The sequence below is a fragment of the Lissotriton helveticus genome, chromosome 4_1 (genome assembly GCF_964261635.1).
Source record: "Lissotriton helveticus chromosome 4_1, aLisHel1.1, whole genome shotgun sequence".
Classification (NCBI taxonomy): Eukaryota; Metazoa; Chordata; class Amphibia; order Caudata; family Salamandridae; genus Lissotriton; species Lissotriton helveticus.
This window is the reverse complement of record NC_136063.1, coordinates 488,390,905-488,404,986: the sequence shown is the minus strand read 5'-3', so window position 1 is coordinate 488,404,986 and position 14,082 is coordinate 488,390,905. Positions and strand designations below refer to the sequence as shown.

At 44.6% G+C, this 14,082-nt stretch overlaps 1 protein-coding gene across 1 annotated transcript in view; it reads right to left on the bottom strand.

Moving 5' to 3' along the window:
- The window catches only part of RMDN1 (regulator of microtubule dynamics 1), a 325,882-nt gene that overhangs the window by 150,472 nt on the left and 161,328 nt on the right, over positions 1–14,082 (bottom strand). The window contains exons 3-4 of the mRNA XM_078687071.1: positions 11,387–11,474; positions 1,885–2,044 (exon numbers count right to left, since the gene is read on the bottom strand). Coding sequence (XP_078543197.1) covers positions 1,885–2,044; positions 11,387–11,474 — 248 coding nt within the window. The remainder of the gene's footprint in view (positions 1–1,884; positions 2,045–11,386; positions 11,475–14,082) is intronic.

Here is a 14,082-nt window from a genome sequence, read left to right as displayed (position 1 = left end):
ACTGCTTAAAGGCAAATTTTATTTGGGCATAAATCAACTCATACAGCACATCTGTACCTAAAGCGCAAATTACTATGGCAGTAGCCACATAGTCCTTGAGTATGTAAAGTAATATTTCCATACTTTTTAGGTCTTGCCTCTCAATGCGCATGCGCATTGAGCGGAGCGAGACTATAGGGGCTTAAACAGACCTTACCTAGACTGCCAATTTGATGCTGTGCCCGTGCGCTTTTAGGTCAATGCGCAAGCGCATTGACCTAAAATGCGCGTGCACAGCATCAAATCGCCAGCCATCTGTTGCCCAGCTTGGTGCCGCTCCACCCCCTGCCTGATCAAAAGCTTTCAAGGCCGGCCGGCCGTGCTTTCAGTTTCACGCCATTTAACTTGTTTAACTTGTTAATCCGTCACCGCTCCCCTGCTCCTCCCCCCCCCCCCACACACACAATGCCGAGAGCTTGCTTTTAATTATATCATTTCGGCAATGCTTGGTTTTAACCCAAGTATGGAGTTTGCCAATCTGTCTTGCCAGAACGCATGCCTTCATTTCAACCACCACCTCCCGCCCGTCTCTCTGATATTCATATGTTCACACTGATTTACGATTTTTTTAAAATGTACTTGAAATGTTTTGTTTTTGGCGCTCGTGTTTTCAGTAGCTAATAAAGAAAGTTGCTCACATTTCTTCTTTCATCTCCAACCTACCACTTCTCCGTGTTGCTGCCTTTCGTCGCCTCCCTGTTGCTCATGCACCACGCAATGCCGAGAGCTTGTCCCCACCCCTCCTCCATCTTTAAACACTTCCTTTGCTGCCCCGCCCCACACCCCTCCATACCGTCACCACTGGACTCGTGCTTTCACTCGCTCCCTTTCTCCTCCCACCCAGCATGTTTCTGTCTTGCTGCCCCCGCCCCACACCTCTCCCCACCGTTAACGCTGGTTTAAAAGGTAGGCTCCTTTCGGCGTTTTATTTATTAACATTGTTGTGCTTGTACGTTTGAACCCAAGTATGGAGTTTCCCAATCTGTCTTGCCAGAACGCATGCCTTCATTTCACTGACCACCTCCCGCCCGTCGTTCTAACTATTATTCATATGTTTCACACTGATTTATGATTATTTTAAAATTTACTTTAAATGTTTTATATGTGGCGCTCGTGTTTTCAGTAGCTAATAAAGAAAGTTGCTCACATTTCTTCTTTCATCTCCAACCTACCACTTCTCCGTGTTGCTGCCTTTCGTCGCCTCCCTGTTGCTCACGAACTCGAATTCAAACTGTTCTGAACTAGAGTCTCATAATTTTCACAATTTTGCAGTAAAACGATCAAAGAGGTACTAACTTAATTTCGACATCATTATTGAAGTGCAGTTTATCTTGTCTTCCTCAGTACTTTGTACATCTCTCTAGAGATGTGGCCTAACGACCAGAGCTGCCGTCTAAGTCACGTATATACAAAACATCTTGCATTACAAATGCTATAGGTGTCATATTCGCGAAAGTTATAACTATTGGCATTGTAAATGGCAAAGCTATCAATTTAGCTATTTTAAAAACCAACACATAAATAAAATATTTGTCATTTACAAGACCAATAGCTCCAACTTTTCTAATGCGAGACCTATTGCATTTCCAATGCTTGTTTAAATTCCACATAGCCCCAGCATGCAAGGCAAAGGCCCAGTTGTCATGTGTGCTGTTGATCGCCTCCTCCTATGTGCGTTCTTCCTTTGTTTCATTTGGCTCCTCCTGCCAGCTGTATGTGAGATGTATATTGGAGGGAAATAACGAATGAACAGCAGGGCAGGCTTGGAGATTCGACACAACAAATTAGTCGGACAGCAGCCTCTGCCCATCTTTCTGGACTAGATCTAGATATATTTGTGCTGACCTTGTGAGCTGCGAAGTTAGATGGATCCTTGTCCAATGCCTTCTTTGCAAAGTCAAAAGCTTCATATACAAGTCTCTTCTTCTCGGCAGGGGTGATAGTCAGCTGAGAATAATCATGTGCAGCTCTTGCCAAACGCCATAATAAATCGCCATTTTCACTGCTGAAAGAGATACGTTTTTTCGTCAATGTAAACAATGCAAATAATACTTTTTACTTTTGATTTCTAAATAAAAAACAATTTGGCGTTGGTATCAAAATCAATAATGGTTAGTACAGGATTAAGGAAAAGCAAACTTCTCACTGATTGATGTGGTGTTTAATTCTACCCTCTCAAGTAGTTCGATGAATCTCTCAAGTTCACTCAGCACACAGAGTTATACGTATAAAGATTTGTCTTAAATTTCAAGTTAGTTTTTTTCTTTTTTTTTTTTATGAAATCCAATGACAATTGTCCAACCACTTTTTCCTAGGTCTGAACCCTGTGGCAGAAAATGCCACCGTTTTCTGCAACAAGGGTTACAGTTGAAGCAAGAACAGATCAAACAGAAGGTATTCACTTTATCATGTATAGTGACGTTGAAAAGGCACATTGACAGCTGCACAAGACAAAGAATTGGTTGCCTCAAAGGCTCTTAAAGGCCTTATACTCTCAGCATATACTGCACAGTGGCCGTGCACAGCGGGAGGTTGGCTGCAGACGTAAGATTAGAAGATCTTACTTTAAGTTACAAAAAACCATAGAAATTCACTGGGGAAAAAAAAGGTTAAAGTGGAGTTATCCCCAGGTCTTCTAATCTTAAAAGGAAAGGACGCAGGTCATTTAGAGAACCACACTCTACTAGGAAAAAAGATGAGCATGCTGATGCTGTACAGCCAGGAGGCTCCCCACCAATCAAAAGGGTGGAAATGTTAGCATGCAGAAAGCTTACCACTACATGAAGGCATCCAGAACAGACTCAAACTGATCCACAGGTTCCTCAAAGAAAACCAACTTTTTTGTAGGGCGAATCTGAAACTTCTCGGCCAACTGTGGCCTGAGTGGAAAAAAACACGTGTGCAGTGTGGCACAGGACTCCACTTTACGCTCAGCTCTATATGTAGTATATGTTACTCCTTTGTTTCCATTGTGACATCCCTACAGGATCTATGGGATCTATGACCCCACTCCCAGACACAATTCACCTATTTCTATTTATATGATGGATATGTTAGACATGATCCTACCCCAAGAATCTAATTTCTAGCTGTAAACCAGATATGGTTGGCAATATCCTCCCCCATCGAGCAAATTAGATGAGAGTGTCACATGAGATTAATGCATATATGAATGGAGCATAGTGGCTCTCAAATCCTGGTGCGGTTCCATCTGCTCACTCTTCACAAAGACTTATGTGACATTTTAACATTTTCTGCCTAGGTGGTGCTGAGGAGATAACATTGTCAAGTTCAGTACCTCCTGTACAGTGGTTGTGCTTCAAGATACTAGCAGAATATTTGGTGGGACTAGTAGGATTACGAAATGTCAGTGATGCCACTATCACAATAACACAAGATGTGGTGTCATAGTGGATTAGAAAAGTTGAAAGATATCCACTGCACTCAACCGGCCAATTACTCAAAAAGAATTACCGGTGATCTGAGCCACAATATTTCTAAAGATTTTGAAAAGGTAAATCTATAGAAAAAGCCTTGCCATATTTTGATCTGTGTCAATGCACCAACAGATTCCTAGATGCCAGTCACTATGGGTAAAGGGCTGCTCTCAGCCTTGTGACAATAAGACCATGTGTTGCTATTCTGCTAGAGGCCACATTGGAGAAAGTCAATTAAAACATTGTGGGAGACTAGTGTCTACAAAACAGCACACACCCTACCACCTCAATAGATGCAAGAGTCTACTGGAAAGAGTGAAGAGTATGGAGCTTTCAGGAAAATACACTTAGCGATTACCTGTTCTCATGACTCATGAAGCAAGGCACCAGAATGATAATCCCAATAACCCTTGAAGAGCAAATTTTGGAATTGCTCACACCTTCTACTGTGGTATGGTAAAGACTAAGGCCATAATTCAAGGAAGGGCATGGTTTCCCAGCATCAATGCCTAAGTAAAGCAGTAATTGTCACAGTGGCTTATGTGTCAATACACAAAACGGGAGACAAACAAGCATTCTTAGTGTCTGAATTATTGTGTATTGTATATTGTGTATATATAAATGCTCTGATTGATTGTGTGAAAACCTGTGGCAGCAGGTGAGAGAAGACATCAGCAATACCACAGATCGCGGCCATATCTCGGCTATTATTGGAGAACATTGTTAATTACCAGCCACTAAATATGTAACCACCACCTGTGCAGTAGCAGTGAATACACAAAAGGAAAAGGCCATAGCAAGCCATGAAATTCCAGAACAAGTAAAGCTTGATAATTAACCACCTTTCTAAGGCGGGGCACTTCAAAAATACTTCAACAAGATGGCATTACCCCAGCACAGCAACCTTGCAGCACTGTAACAATCGACTATATCAGTACTCAATGAAACAACTATGCAAGAATGGCCAAATAAGCAGAAGAGGTTAGGTCAAGACCTGCTAAAATAGATAAGAAAGTAGGCTCCCATTAGAGTGTCACCTGAGCTGTATGGTTCATGCCAATAATAGTAATCAAGGCCGCCACAATAAATGCCAAAACAGGAGACGCTTTGATCATCCACAACATCTTTTCGAAAGAGATAGCCAAAAGCTATGCATTCTCACTTCAGTCGCGGACCTGAGTGGATCCCAATTCTGAAACTTATTGGACCAGGCCACCTCACATGTGGTCTCTTCATGACCTGTGCCCAACCTAGTCACTGCGCCAATAAAATGCAGCTCAATTCCTGGATTCTATGTCTGGACCGGAGGTGAGGAGTATGCTATTCTTTCTTCACTTTATTGAATAGGAGCCATTTAAAGATTACAACAAAAAACTACCTTACCCATGAGGCCTTGGAAATGGGATAACAAAGTTAACAATAGAGTCACACAGATAGACTGTCCAATTCCTCTCCACCAATCATGGGGCTTCAATCAGTTCATAGTTCTCTCACATTATCTATTACCCATCTTTCGTTGCTGCTCGCAGCCAGATAAGTGTTCTTTTCTTTGTCTCTCTTATGGTGATTCTGTATTGTTGCTCAAGACAGACGGAGGTCAGCGGCCGGTTATCATTCTCTGCAAATTCAACGAGTGGCTGGTCTATCGCCACTTCAAATTGGAGGGGATTCACCTTCTCCGTGACATCCTCAGACTTCATGACTGGATGGTGTGCCTGGATCTCAAGGACACCTACCTCTCAATTTCCATATTCCCTCCTCACAGGAGGTTCCTCCAGTTTTTCTATAGAAACAGAACATACGAATTCACCACTCTACCGTTCAGCCTATCCTCAGCACCATGGACTTTCACCAAGGTCCTCAGGCCAGGAGTGGAACGCCTGAGGGCATTGAGCATGAGGCTCATAGTCACCACGACATCTTGCTGATGGCCCAGTGCCCCCAGACACTCGCCTGCCAACTCCAGAAAGCGGTCAACCTCCTACAGAGCATGGGGTTTGTGGTCAACAAGACCGAATCCACCCTAATTCCAGCCCAGAAGATAATTTTCTGGGTTTCTTGATCGACTCCGTAGAGTCTTCTCTCAGCCTCCCGTCCCGGAAGATGACAAAGATCCTCCACGAGATTCGGTGGGCACTCACAAAACCGCAGATCTCCCTCAGACAGCTGGCCTGCATCATCAGACTCCTCTTGTCCTCGATCCAGGCCATCTTTCCAGGCCCGTTGCACTACCAGGCCCTGAAGCGCATCACGGTCACACAACTGCGCAGAGGTCTCTCCTACTACCAGAAGGTGAGCCTCTCGGCGAAGGCCATGGAAGAACTCAGTTGGTGGCTCGCCAACATGGAGGCTTGGAACTGGAGAGCAATTTTCGGTTCCGTGCCATACATTGGTATAGAATCAGACCCCAGCAGATCAGGCTGGGGCGCGAGTCTCCACTAGAGCAACGATTACATATACACTGTCTGGAGTTACTTGCGGGTTTGTTGGCGATCCAATTCTGGGCCAAGGACTCGATTTGGTCCTGCGTGGTCCTCAAGATGGACAATATGTCGGCAGTCCCCAAGGTGGTATAAACCACCTCGGGGGCACAAGGTCGAAAGCCCTCTCAAACCTAGCAGCAAACTTCTGGCATTATTGCCTCGATCACCGGGTCTCAGTCACGGCGGAATATCTTCCCGGAGAAGACAACCAAGTGGTAGACTTCCAATCACGCTATTTTCATGATGTGAGCCTGTGGAAGCTGCACGTGGGAGTGTTTGCGGACCTCCATCGCAGATGGGGTCCCCTCTCTGTGGATCTTTTTGCTTCTCACTTGGATCACCAACTTCACAGGTTCTTCAGTTGGAGACCGGACCCCCTGGCGGAGAAGACGGATGCATTCTTGCAGGTTTAGAGGGGGAATTACGCTATGCTTTTCCCAGTTCACCATAACGTAGGCCTCCGCCAAAGTTATGATTACTACGATTTGGAGGTCGCAAGTTTGGTTTCCAGTTCTCCTAGAACTTTCTTGGGATTTTTCAATCCCTCTGCCCCACTTTCCAGCACTCCTCCTCAATCCGGCAAGGATCCTCACCCCATCATCGTGCAAAGCTCTGTAGTCATGATGGCGTGGCGAATCACAGGGGACGATAGGTGGTCCCAGGCCTTTCGGGAGTGGCCGAGAAGTTCATGTCCAAGGAAGACAGAACTGTCAAACGCTATCGCTCCACCTGGAGAAGCTGGTACCATTGGTCAATGAGACAGAATCTCAATCCCGTGGCAGCAGATGTGACAGCTATCCTGAATTTTTTGGACTCTGTGGCTGAGGAAGGTTTGGCTTATAGATCCATTAACACAGTCCGCTCGGCTATTTCAGCAGGACACGCTATGGTGGAAGGATCCCTGGTGGGGGAACACCCTCTTGTCGGTCGCCTCTTCAGAGGGATTACGCCTGTCCTTACATCCGGAGCCCCGATAATCAGCCCTCTGGGATATAAACTAAGTTTTGAATCAGTTCCTGTCCTGGCAACAGAAGAGGTTCCTCTCTAGAAAGGAGCTTTCGGCAAAATTGTCCATGCTCATTTGTCTGATTTGCTGTAGATGGGTTTCAGATGTCAGGACCCTGGACATTTCCGGGAGGATATTCTCACCAACTGGGGTTACTTCCATGATTCGTCAGACACATTAAGTGTCGGGCGAAATCCATCTCATACCCAGCCTTCCCAGATTCTCCATAGCTGTGCGTAGTCTCTTGCCTTAAAGCCTATGAGGAGATGTTGGAGGAGTTCCGCCCTCCAGGAGAGCGTCAGCTGCTCATCGCTATAAAGAAACCCCATAGAGCTGTCTCTTACCCAACGATTGCCCGATGGATGAGGTGGGTGATGCAGGAAGAAGGCATAGACCTACAAGCCTTTGGGGCACACTCTACCAGAGGAGCTAGGGCCTCTGAAGTTGGGAGCCCTTCTAGAAGACATTCTTAATGCAGCAGACTGGTCTTCTGACTCTACTTTTAAGCGTTTTTATTTCAAACCGGTAATACAGATGGCTCACTTGGTGGTGAGTAAGCTTTAAAGTAGCATAATCCTTGCCTCCGGTCCTGAAATAGAATGAAAAATGTCCTAGCTATCGCAACACAAAGTTTCAATTATATTAAGGACTCAGAGGAGAGGATTATCCCACCCAGGGTACAACTTCATTTGTAACTTTCCCACCCTCGTAATGGGGTAAGTAATTTATTTTGTTTACTTATGTTCACATTGATGGTGCATGTTGTTTCTCCTAGATGTGTTCTATGCTGTTTTCCCCCTTGCAGGGCTAATCCATAGCCATTGTTGTCGCCTAAACAATGTTGTTTGCTTTCAGGAGGGGATTCCAATAAACAAGGTTCATGAATCGGGCGACAGTCAGGGCCCCCGCGGCTAGCATAGACATCGAAGAAGAGGTTAGGTGCGGCCGACCGGAGGGTGCAGGGATTGTGGGTCAGTCCAGGGGGGGGCGGCAATTCAGAGTGAGGGACACACATGGAACTCTTCGGAAGATCATCAAACCTGCCTGCATTCAGCTTGCTTGCCGGGTGTTCGCTCTGCTGGGGCTCCAGGCTCACCTCTCAGCTGAACATATACAGGAAATCTGGGAGCCACAGATACACCGGTACATCAAGTGCAAGGAGACTTGAAATAAGGTGTTTCTCCAGAGAAATAAATATTTGATGAGGTGGAACAGTGCTTTCTAACCGGAATTTAAGGAGCATGATCATAAAATGGCGGCCGATAAGGTATTTCTGCTCGTGAGCAACGATGTCCCATGAGACAATGGGAGTCCTGATGTCCTAATAGGACAATTGGCATAGCTGAGTAAACAAACCAAATACCCAGAGACAATCTTAGCTACAGAATCATGGAAATCAACTGACACGACTTGCCTGACGGCAAGATGGCAGCCAAGCTACACACCCTTTCCTATCCTGCCACCCTTGCCATCTCCACGCGCCCGTCTCTGAACTCAAGGCTTTCGGTCTCTTCCTGATCCTCATTCTTATCTGGTGGAGTCCGAACCGCATGACCGATTCCTGGTGGAGCTGCTCCGACAGCTAAAGGGGAGACTGGCTCTGGCACACCGCTATGGCCATCACCCACCCAGCCGGACTTCGGACATATTTCTTGTCTCTTTCTCCGCTGCTGTCTCCTTCATGTGGACTCCCTTCTCTCCCTGGTCTTTTTGGATCCTGATGTTTGTGTTCACTAATAACTCCTGTATTGAATATTTAATCATTCTGTAATTAATGTGAATATCTTTGTAACTTGTAACATGCTGTATCCTTATGACTACTTGTTTCCCCTGAAGTCCCTCCCCCCCTCTGGTCTGCTTGACACTATCTGCATTCCTTTTCCCCTGTTTACCTTTCCCTCTCTGCCTTCCATTCACATAAGATGTTTTGTCTTTGCTATCTAATGCGAAAATAACTTATGTTATCGTGCAACCTCTTATTTCTCTACTGTCTGTTCTCACCGTGGAGTCCGAGTAACCTTGGCCGATGCCAGATGGAGCTGTCCTATGCAGCTACAGAGGAGTCTGGCTATGGTTCACCCCCTCGGCTGTCACCTACCCAGCCGGACATCGGACACTGTTTTTAACAGTGCTTCACGGTCTTGTCCATCTTTCACTTTGACTGCTTGTTTACCCTAAAGTCTCTTCCCCTCCTTTGGTCTTCCCAATGCGATCTGCATTTCCCCTGTTTACCTTTCCCCCCTCGACTTTTCATGCCAGATAAGACATTTTGTCTTTGCTACGTAACACAAATATTACTTATATTATAGTGTAATCGCATGTTTTTCTACTGTCTGTTCTCAGAGTGGAGTCCGAAACTGGTGGAGCTGTCCTATGCAGCTACAGAGGAGTTTGGCCCTGGGTCACCCCCTCGGCCGTCACCTACCCAGCAGGACATCTGACATTGTTTTCCCCGCCTTCTGTTCCCAGAGTGGAGTCCGAAACTGGTGGAGCTGTCCTATGCAGCTACAGAGGAGTTTGGCCCTGGGTCACCCCCTCGGCCGTCACCTACCCAGCAGGACATCTGACATTGTTTTCCCCGCCTTCCCGTTATGCTTCCTTCCCTCTATCTTTCTCCTATGTTGGTACTTGGAATTTGTAACTGAAGTAATTATGTAATCTGTAACTTGGTGATCCTCATGTAAAGCGCTCTGATACCTCCGGATCTAGCCGGCGCTATATACAACTTTGCAAATAAATGAATAAATGAACCATCCCAGCGGGCTGATCCCGAGCGACAAAAGAGGGGGAATGGATAATGACAGAGGACTATGAACTGATTGAAGCCCCATGATTGGTGGAGAGGAATTGGGCAGTCTATCTGTGTGACTCTATTGTTAACTTTGTTATCTCATTCTCAAGGCCTCATGTTTGTTATCTTTAATTGGCTGCTATTCAATAAAGTGAAGAAGCAATAGCATAATCCTCGCCTCCGAGTCCTTAATAGAATTTAAACTTTCTGTTACAATAGCTAGGGACTTTTTCATTCTCCAGACTCTGGCCAGAGTTTCGACCTCTAGTAATGCAAGGTCATCATCATGATGGGGTAAGTGAGCACCCAGTATCTAAAATTAAAATGACAATGGTGTCAGAATTATGGGAGGTTAGTAGGTCCGGATTCTCGTAATTAATAAGAAGGTGCACTTGCCTGGTATGAATTTACATGGAATTAATCTGGCTAAAATGGTAATCCCAAGAAGGAGGACATTGTGGGAGGAGCAACCAATTGGCCCTGCATGAGAGAAAAAAAGGGATATGTACATCTATCCAAAAAAAACCTTAGGGTAAAAACAGGTACGACGGAGTTCCAATCACCTGCATATACATAGTGGGGACGAGAGATAGCCCTACTGATTGTAAATCTTCACGTTGGGCACGAGCCGGAGGCGTGTAACCGCCGTAACACTAGCTATAGGTCAGGATAAGGAAGAGTGACACCTGGAAGGGAAGAACTTGGAATGAGTACGCATGTGTTATGGTTGGGTAATTGCAGCCACCCTTCCACCAAAATCTATGGCGGTGGGACACTCACCTATTGCAAAGTATTCACAAGCAGCAATGCAGTAGTTTGCTCTGGGTTATGCAGGGGGGCCACTGTGGCATTATTGGCTGTGGTCCTTGGCTAAGTAAGGGAAAAACGGGGTTGATTTGTAGTGCACTCATCTGTAGAACACTGTCAAAATCGGAGCCTCAATCAAAACTGAAAAGGCAGTACATGTACGTCTAACCCAGTGGCAGGTCCGCCAACTGAGACAACCACTAAATGGGAGTAACATTATATGTAGTACCCAGTGATGAGGTAGTGTCTGGGTAATGCAGGTGGCGGCTTCTGCATTGTTTGCTGCAGTTCAGGGATAAGTTAAGGGATAGAGAGGAAGGTGAGTTAGCAAGTGCTCAACATTTAGAGGGAACTGTGTGCATGGATAATTAAATTATGGCCATAAGAGCGGTACAAATATTTACTTATACTTATACAGTCAGGGAGATAAAAATGGTTTCTAGGGCTAGTGATGCTGTTATAAACTGGAATGTAGATGGGCATTGACTATTTGGGCCTATCCATTGCTTCCATATAAATTCAATACAATGAATGTATTTCAAGAGTAAAATTAAGTACCGACTAAAAGTAGCAAGACTCAGTATACCTGTAGGCTGTTGCTAAGTAGCATTAGGGAGAACTGTTGCTGTGTTTAAATGCTTCTGTGGGCTTCACTAAACAGTACTCTAAATTGTTTCTGCCTGTTGAGTGCAATTTCCCTAGTTATTTAATAGTTCACAGTAGCATAATCAGCCATAATATGTTTCTCAACATCCCACAGAAATTATGAATCCTTAAAAGTATATTTACATCTTTTGTTGTAAAACTGTAAAGAGGTGCCTACCTGTTTTTGTGCTCGGACAAAAATGTATACAGTTTTTCAGTTTCTCCAGCTCCATATAGATAATCTGCTTGCTCTCGGATATCCTGCACTTTAAAGAGAATGAGAGTAAGATCATAATAGCAATAATGGTGACTACAGCCCTAAAAAACACAATTTCAACAATGTACTGTTAAAGTGCATGCACTTAACGTTCGAGAAGGTATGAAGAGGCCATTTAACACAGATACTCCTTTACCAGAATAATGTCAAATATTCTAACTACATTTAAGGTGTAGCCAATTCAACTTTCATTTTTAATTTTTATACGGAGTACATTGTAATCACACAGAGATACACAAGAAAATATGACATAACATCCTCGTTTACCAAAATGGAAAACGACTTACAGTGTTGTGTAGTTCCTATATAACCTATACAGGATTTGCGCGTTTGGACAATGTACACTGGGGCTTGGTATCCAGACTGATTCCAGACACCCCCACGGGATATGTTGGCCTTTATACCAGCTAGCTCACAGTGCCACTAGAAACTCCTCTTACCAAGGAGAGAATAGTTTTTGGCAACTATCGAGCATGACAACCCTGATCCCTCAGGACCGTGGAAACAGCACACTTTTCACTCAAGTCACTCTTGCTCACTTAATCTCAGAGAAGTACACAGAATAAACTGTAGGGACGTTTTCAATAAGTATTTATTGACCGGTCGTTATTCTGGTGTAGAATAGGTGTGCTGTAATGATCATTAGACAGTTGCAGATATAAATGACTAGAAGCACTAAGAAAGTAAAAGGATTGTAGATTCTACCATCCTGATATAATCATGAATACAGGCAAGTATTAAAAATACATGACAAAAAAATGACAATAAAAATGCTTACTTCTACGATGCTACCCTAACTAGATGTACCTAAGTGTACCTAGCATGTATGTAGGTGTTAAGCCAAGAATCCCTCTAGTATAAAGTCAACTCCCATTACCTGTAGTGAGAACCTGTGGGACCCAGTCCTCGTCTCGGGTTGGACACTCCGCAAGGGATGTCAGACCACTGCGAGCTGGAGTATCTGCATGCAGGGTGCATCAGCGTCTCGCGTCAGTGTGTCGGCATGGAAGTTCTGATCTCCTCTCTTTGTTTCAGCAAGATGTGATGTTTTTATACCCAAAGGTCTCCCCGGAGGTTTTACCTTGCTGTGTCAGTGTCCGACTTAGGATGACGTCAGGAATGAACTTTATACATAGTTATTATGCAGTGCCCTGCTGAGTTTCCAAGAATCCTCATGCATAATGGATGAGGCTGCTACTAGGGAAATCACACATTCTGTTTGCTAGGTAAAAGGTCAGTCCTCAAGAACCATTGTGTGTGTAATGTAGGGGAGAATATAGGTGATGTTACCTGAGCCTATATGGGGGTATCTATATGGAATATAACAACAATACTAAGCAAGGTGTGACTGGATCTCGGCTTTCAGAAAGACACACACAAACGAAGGGTAAGAGAAAGCCTGCCATGACCAGCCAGAGAGCCCAACAGGAGTCCTCTCAATAAATCACAGATTTTCCTAAGCCTAGTTTTTCGCTCATCATTATCAATGAGCAGTTTCAAGGAGACCCATATTTAAAAATGCATGCCACTTGAGCAAGTAGTTAATGACAAGCCATAATTATGTGTGCCATAGCAATTGCAAAACACTAGATCCCACCCTGAGAGATTATACTTTGTACCAGAAGATGTTCCATATAAATAAGAGACGATCGTATGTGTGCTTCGGTCTGACCTAGGTTTCTATGCCGGTATAAGGAGTAGTTTAGAGTATGACCTGTGCAAAAAGCTTTAAGGGCATCCCTTGCCTTAAGAATAGAAATCAACCCACGATTCTGCTCCAAAAAAATCCTTACCATCTTGTCCATAGATTTAATGAAAGCTTCATCAAGAAGTAGCTCCCCATCAAATGTCAATGAGTGGGCTTAGGTGTTAATGGAAAGCCCTCTAAATTAAGGAAGAGAGAAAGAGTGAGTAATGGCCAAAGATCACCCTGGGACTCAGGGAGATACTGAGAAGTGATAACAGAGAGGGATTCGCAAGAAACATACCTATCCAAGAGTATTTGTTATACGGAGCTGAATAGTAGGTAGACCAAGGATATCCCGGTGGAGAGGGTCACCAAACATCAACAAATGAATAAGAAACCATAACTTTCTGCAAAGCCTCCCTAGAGCGTTTTTTTACCACTAAGGACAGTGCCACTAGGAGCAATAAACCTTCTCCTGAACAAAGAGTAGTCAAATCGCGGGTGAAGAGCAACGTTAAAATCTCACACACTATCATATGTCCCACTCACTGACGCATCTCAAACAAAAGACCATTAAAGACTAGAGGATCGTCCACATTAGGACCATAGAGTATGCATAACATAAGCCGGATATTTCCCCTGGTAACCACCGCAATGATCCATTGACCGCCTGGATCCGAACAGTGTCCGGCCAAAGCCCAAGCCAAAAGAGCCATTCCTCTCTGGACAGGGGTGTAGCAAGCAGTGATCAGGGCATGATGCCCCAGATCAGCCAAAAGGGGAAACTGGGTTTTAGAGAAGAGGTCTCCTGCAAACAGACTAAATGTGGACACAGGTAGTATAGCTCTTTTCTTATCAGTTTGCATTTGTGGGGCAACCTAATGCTGTTACAAGAGAATATGTAGCTGCT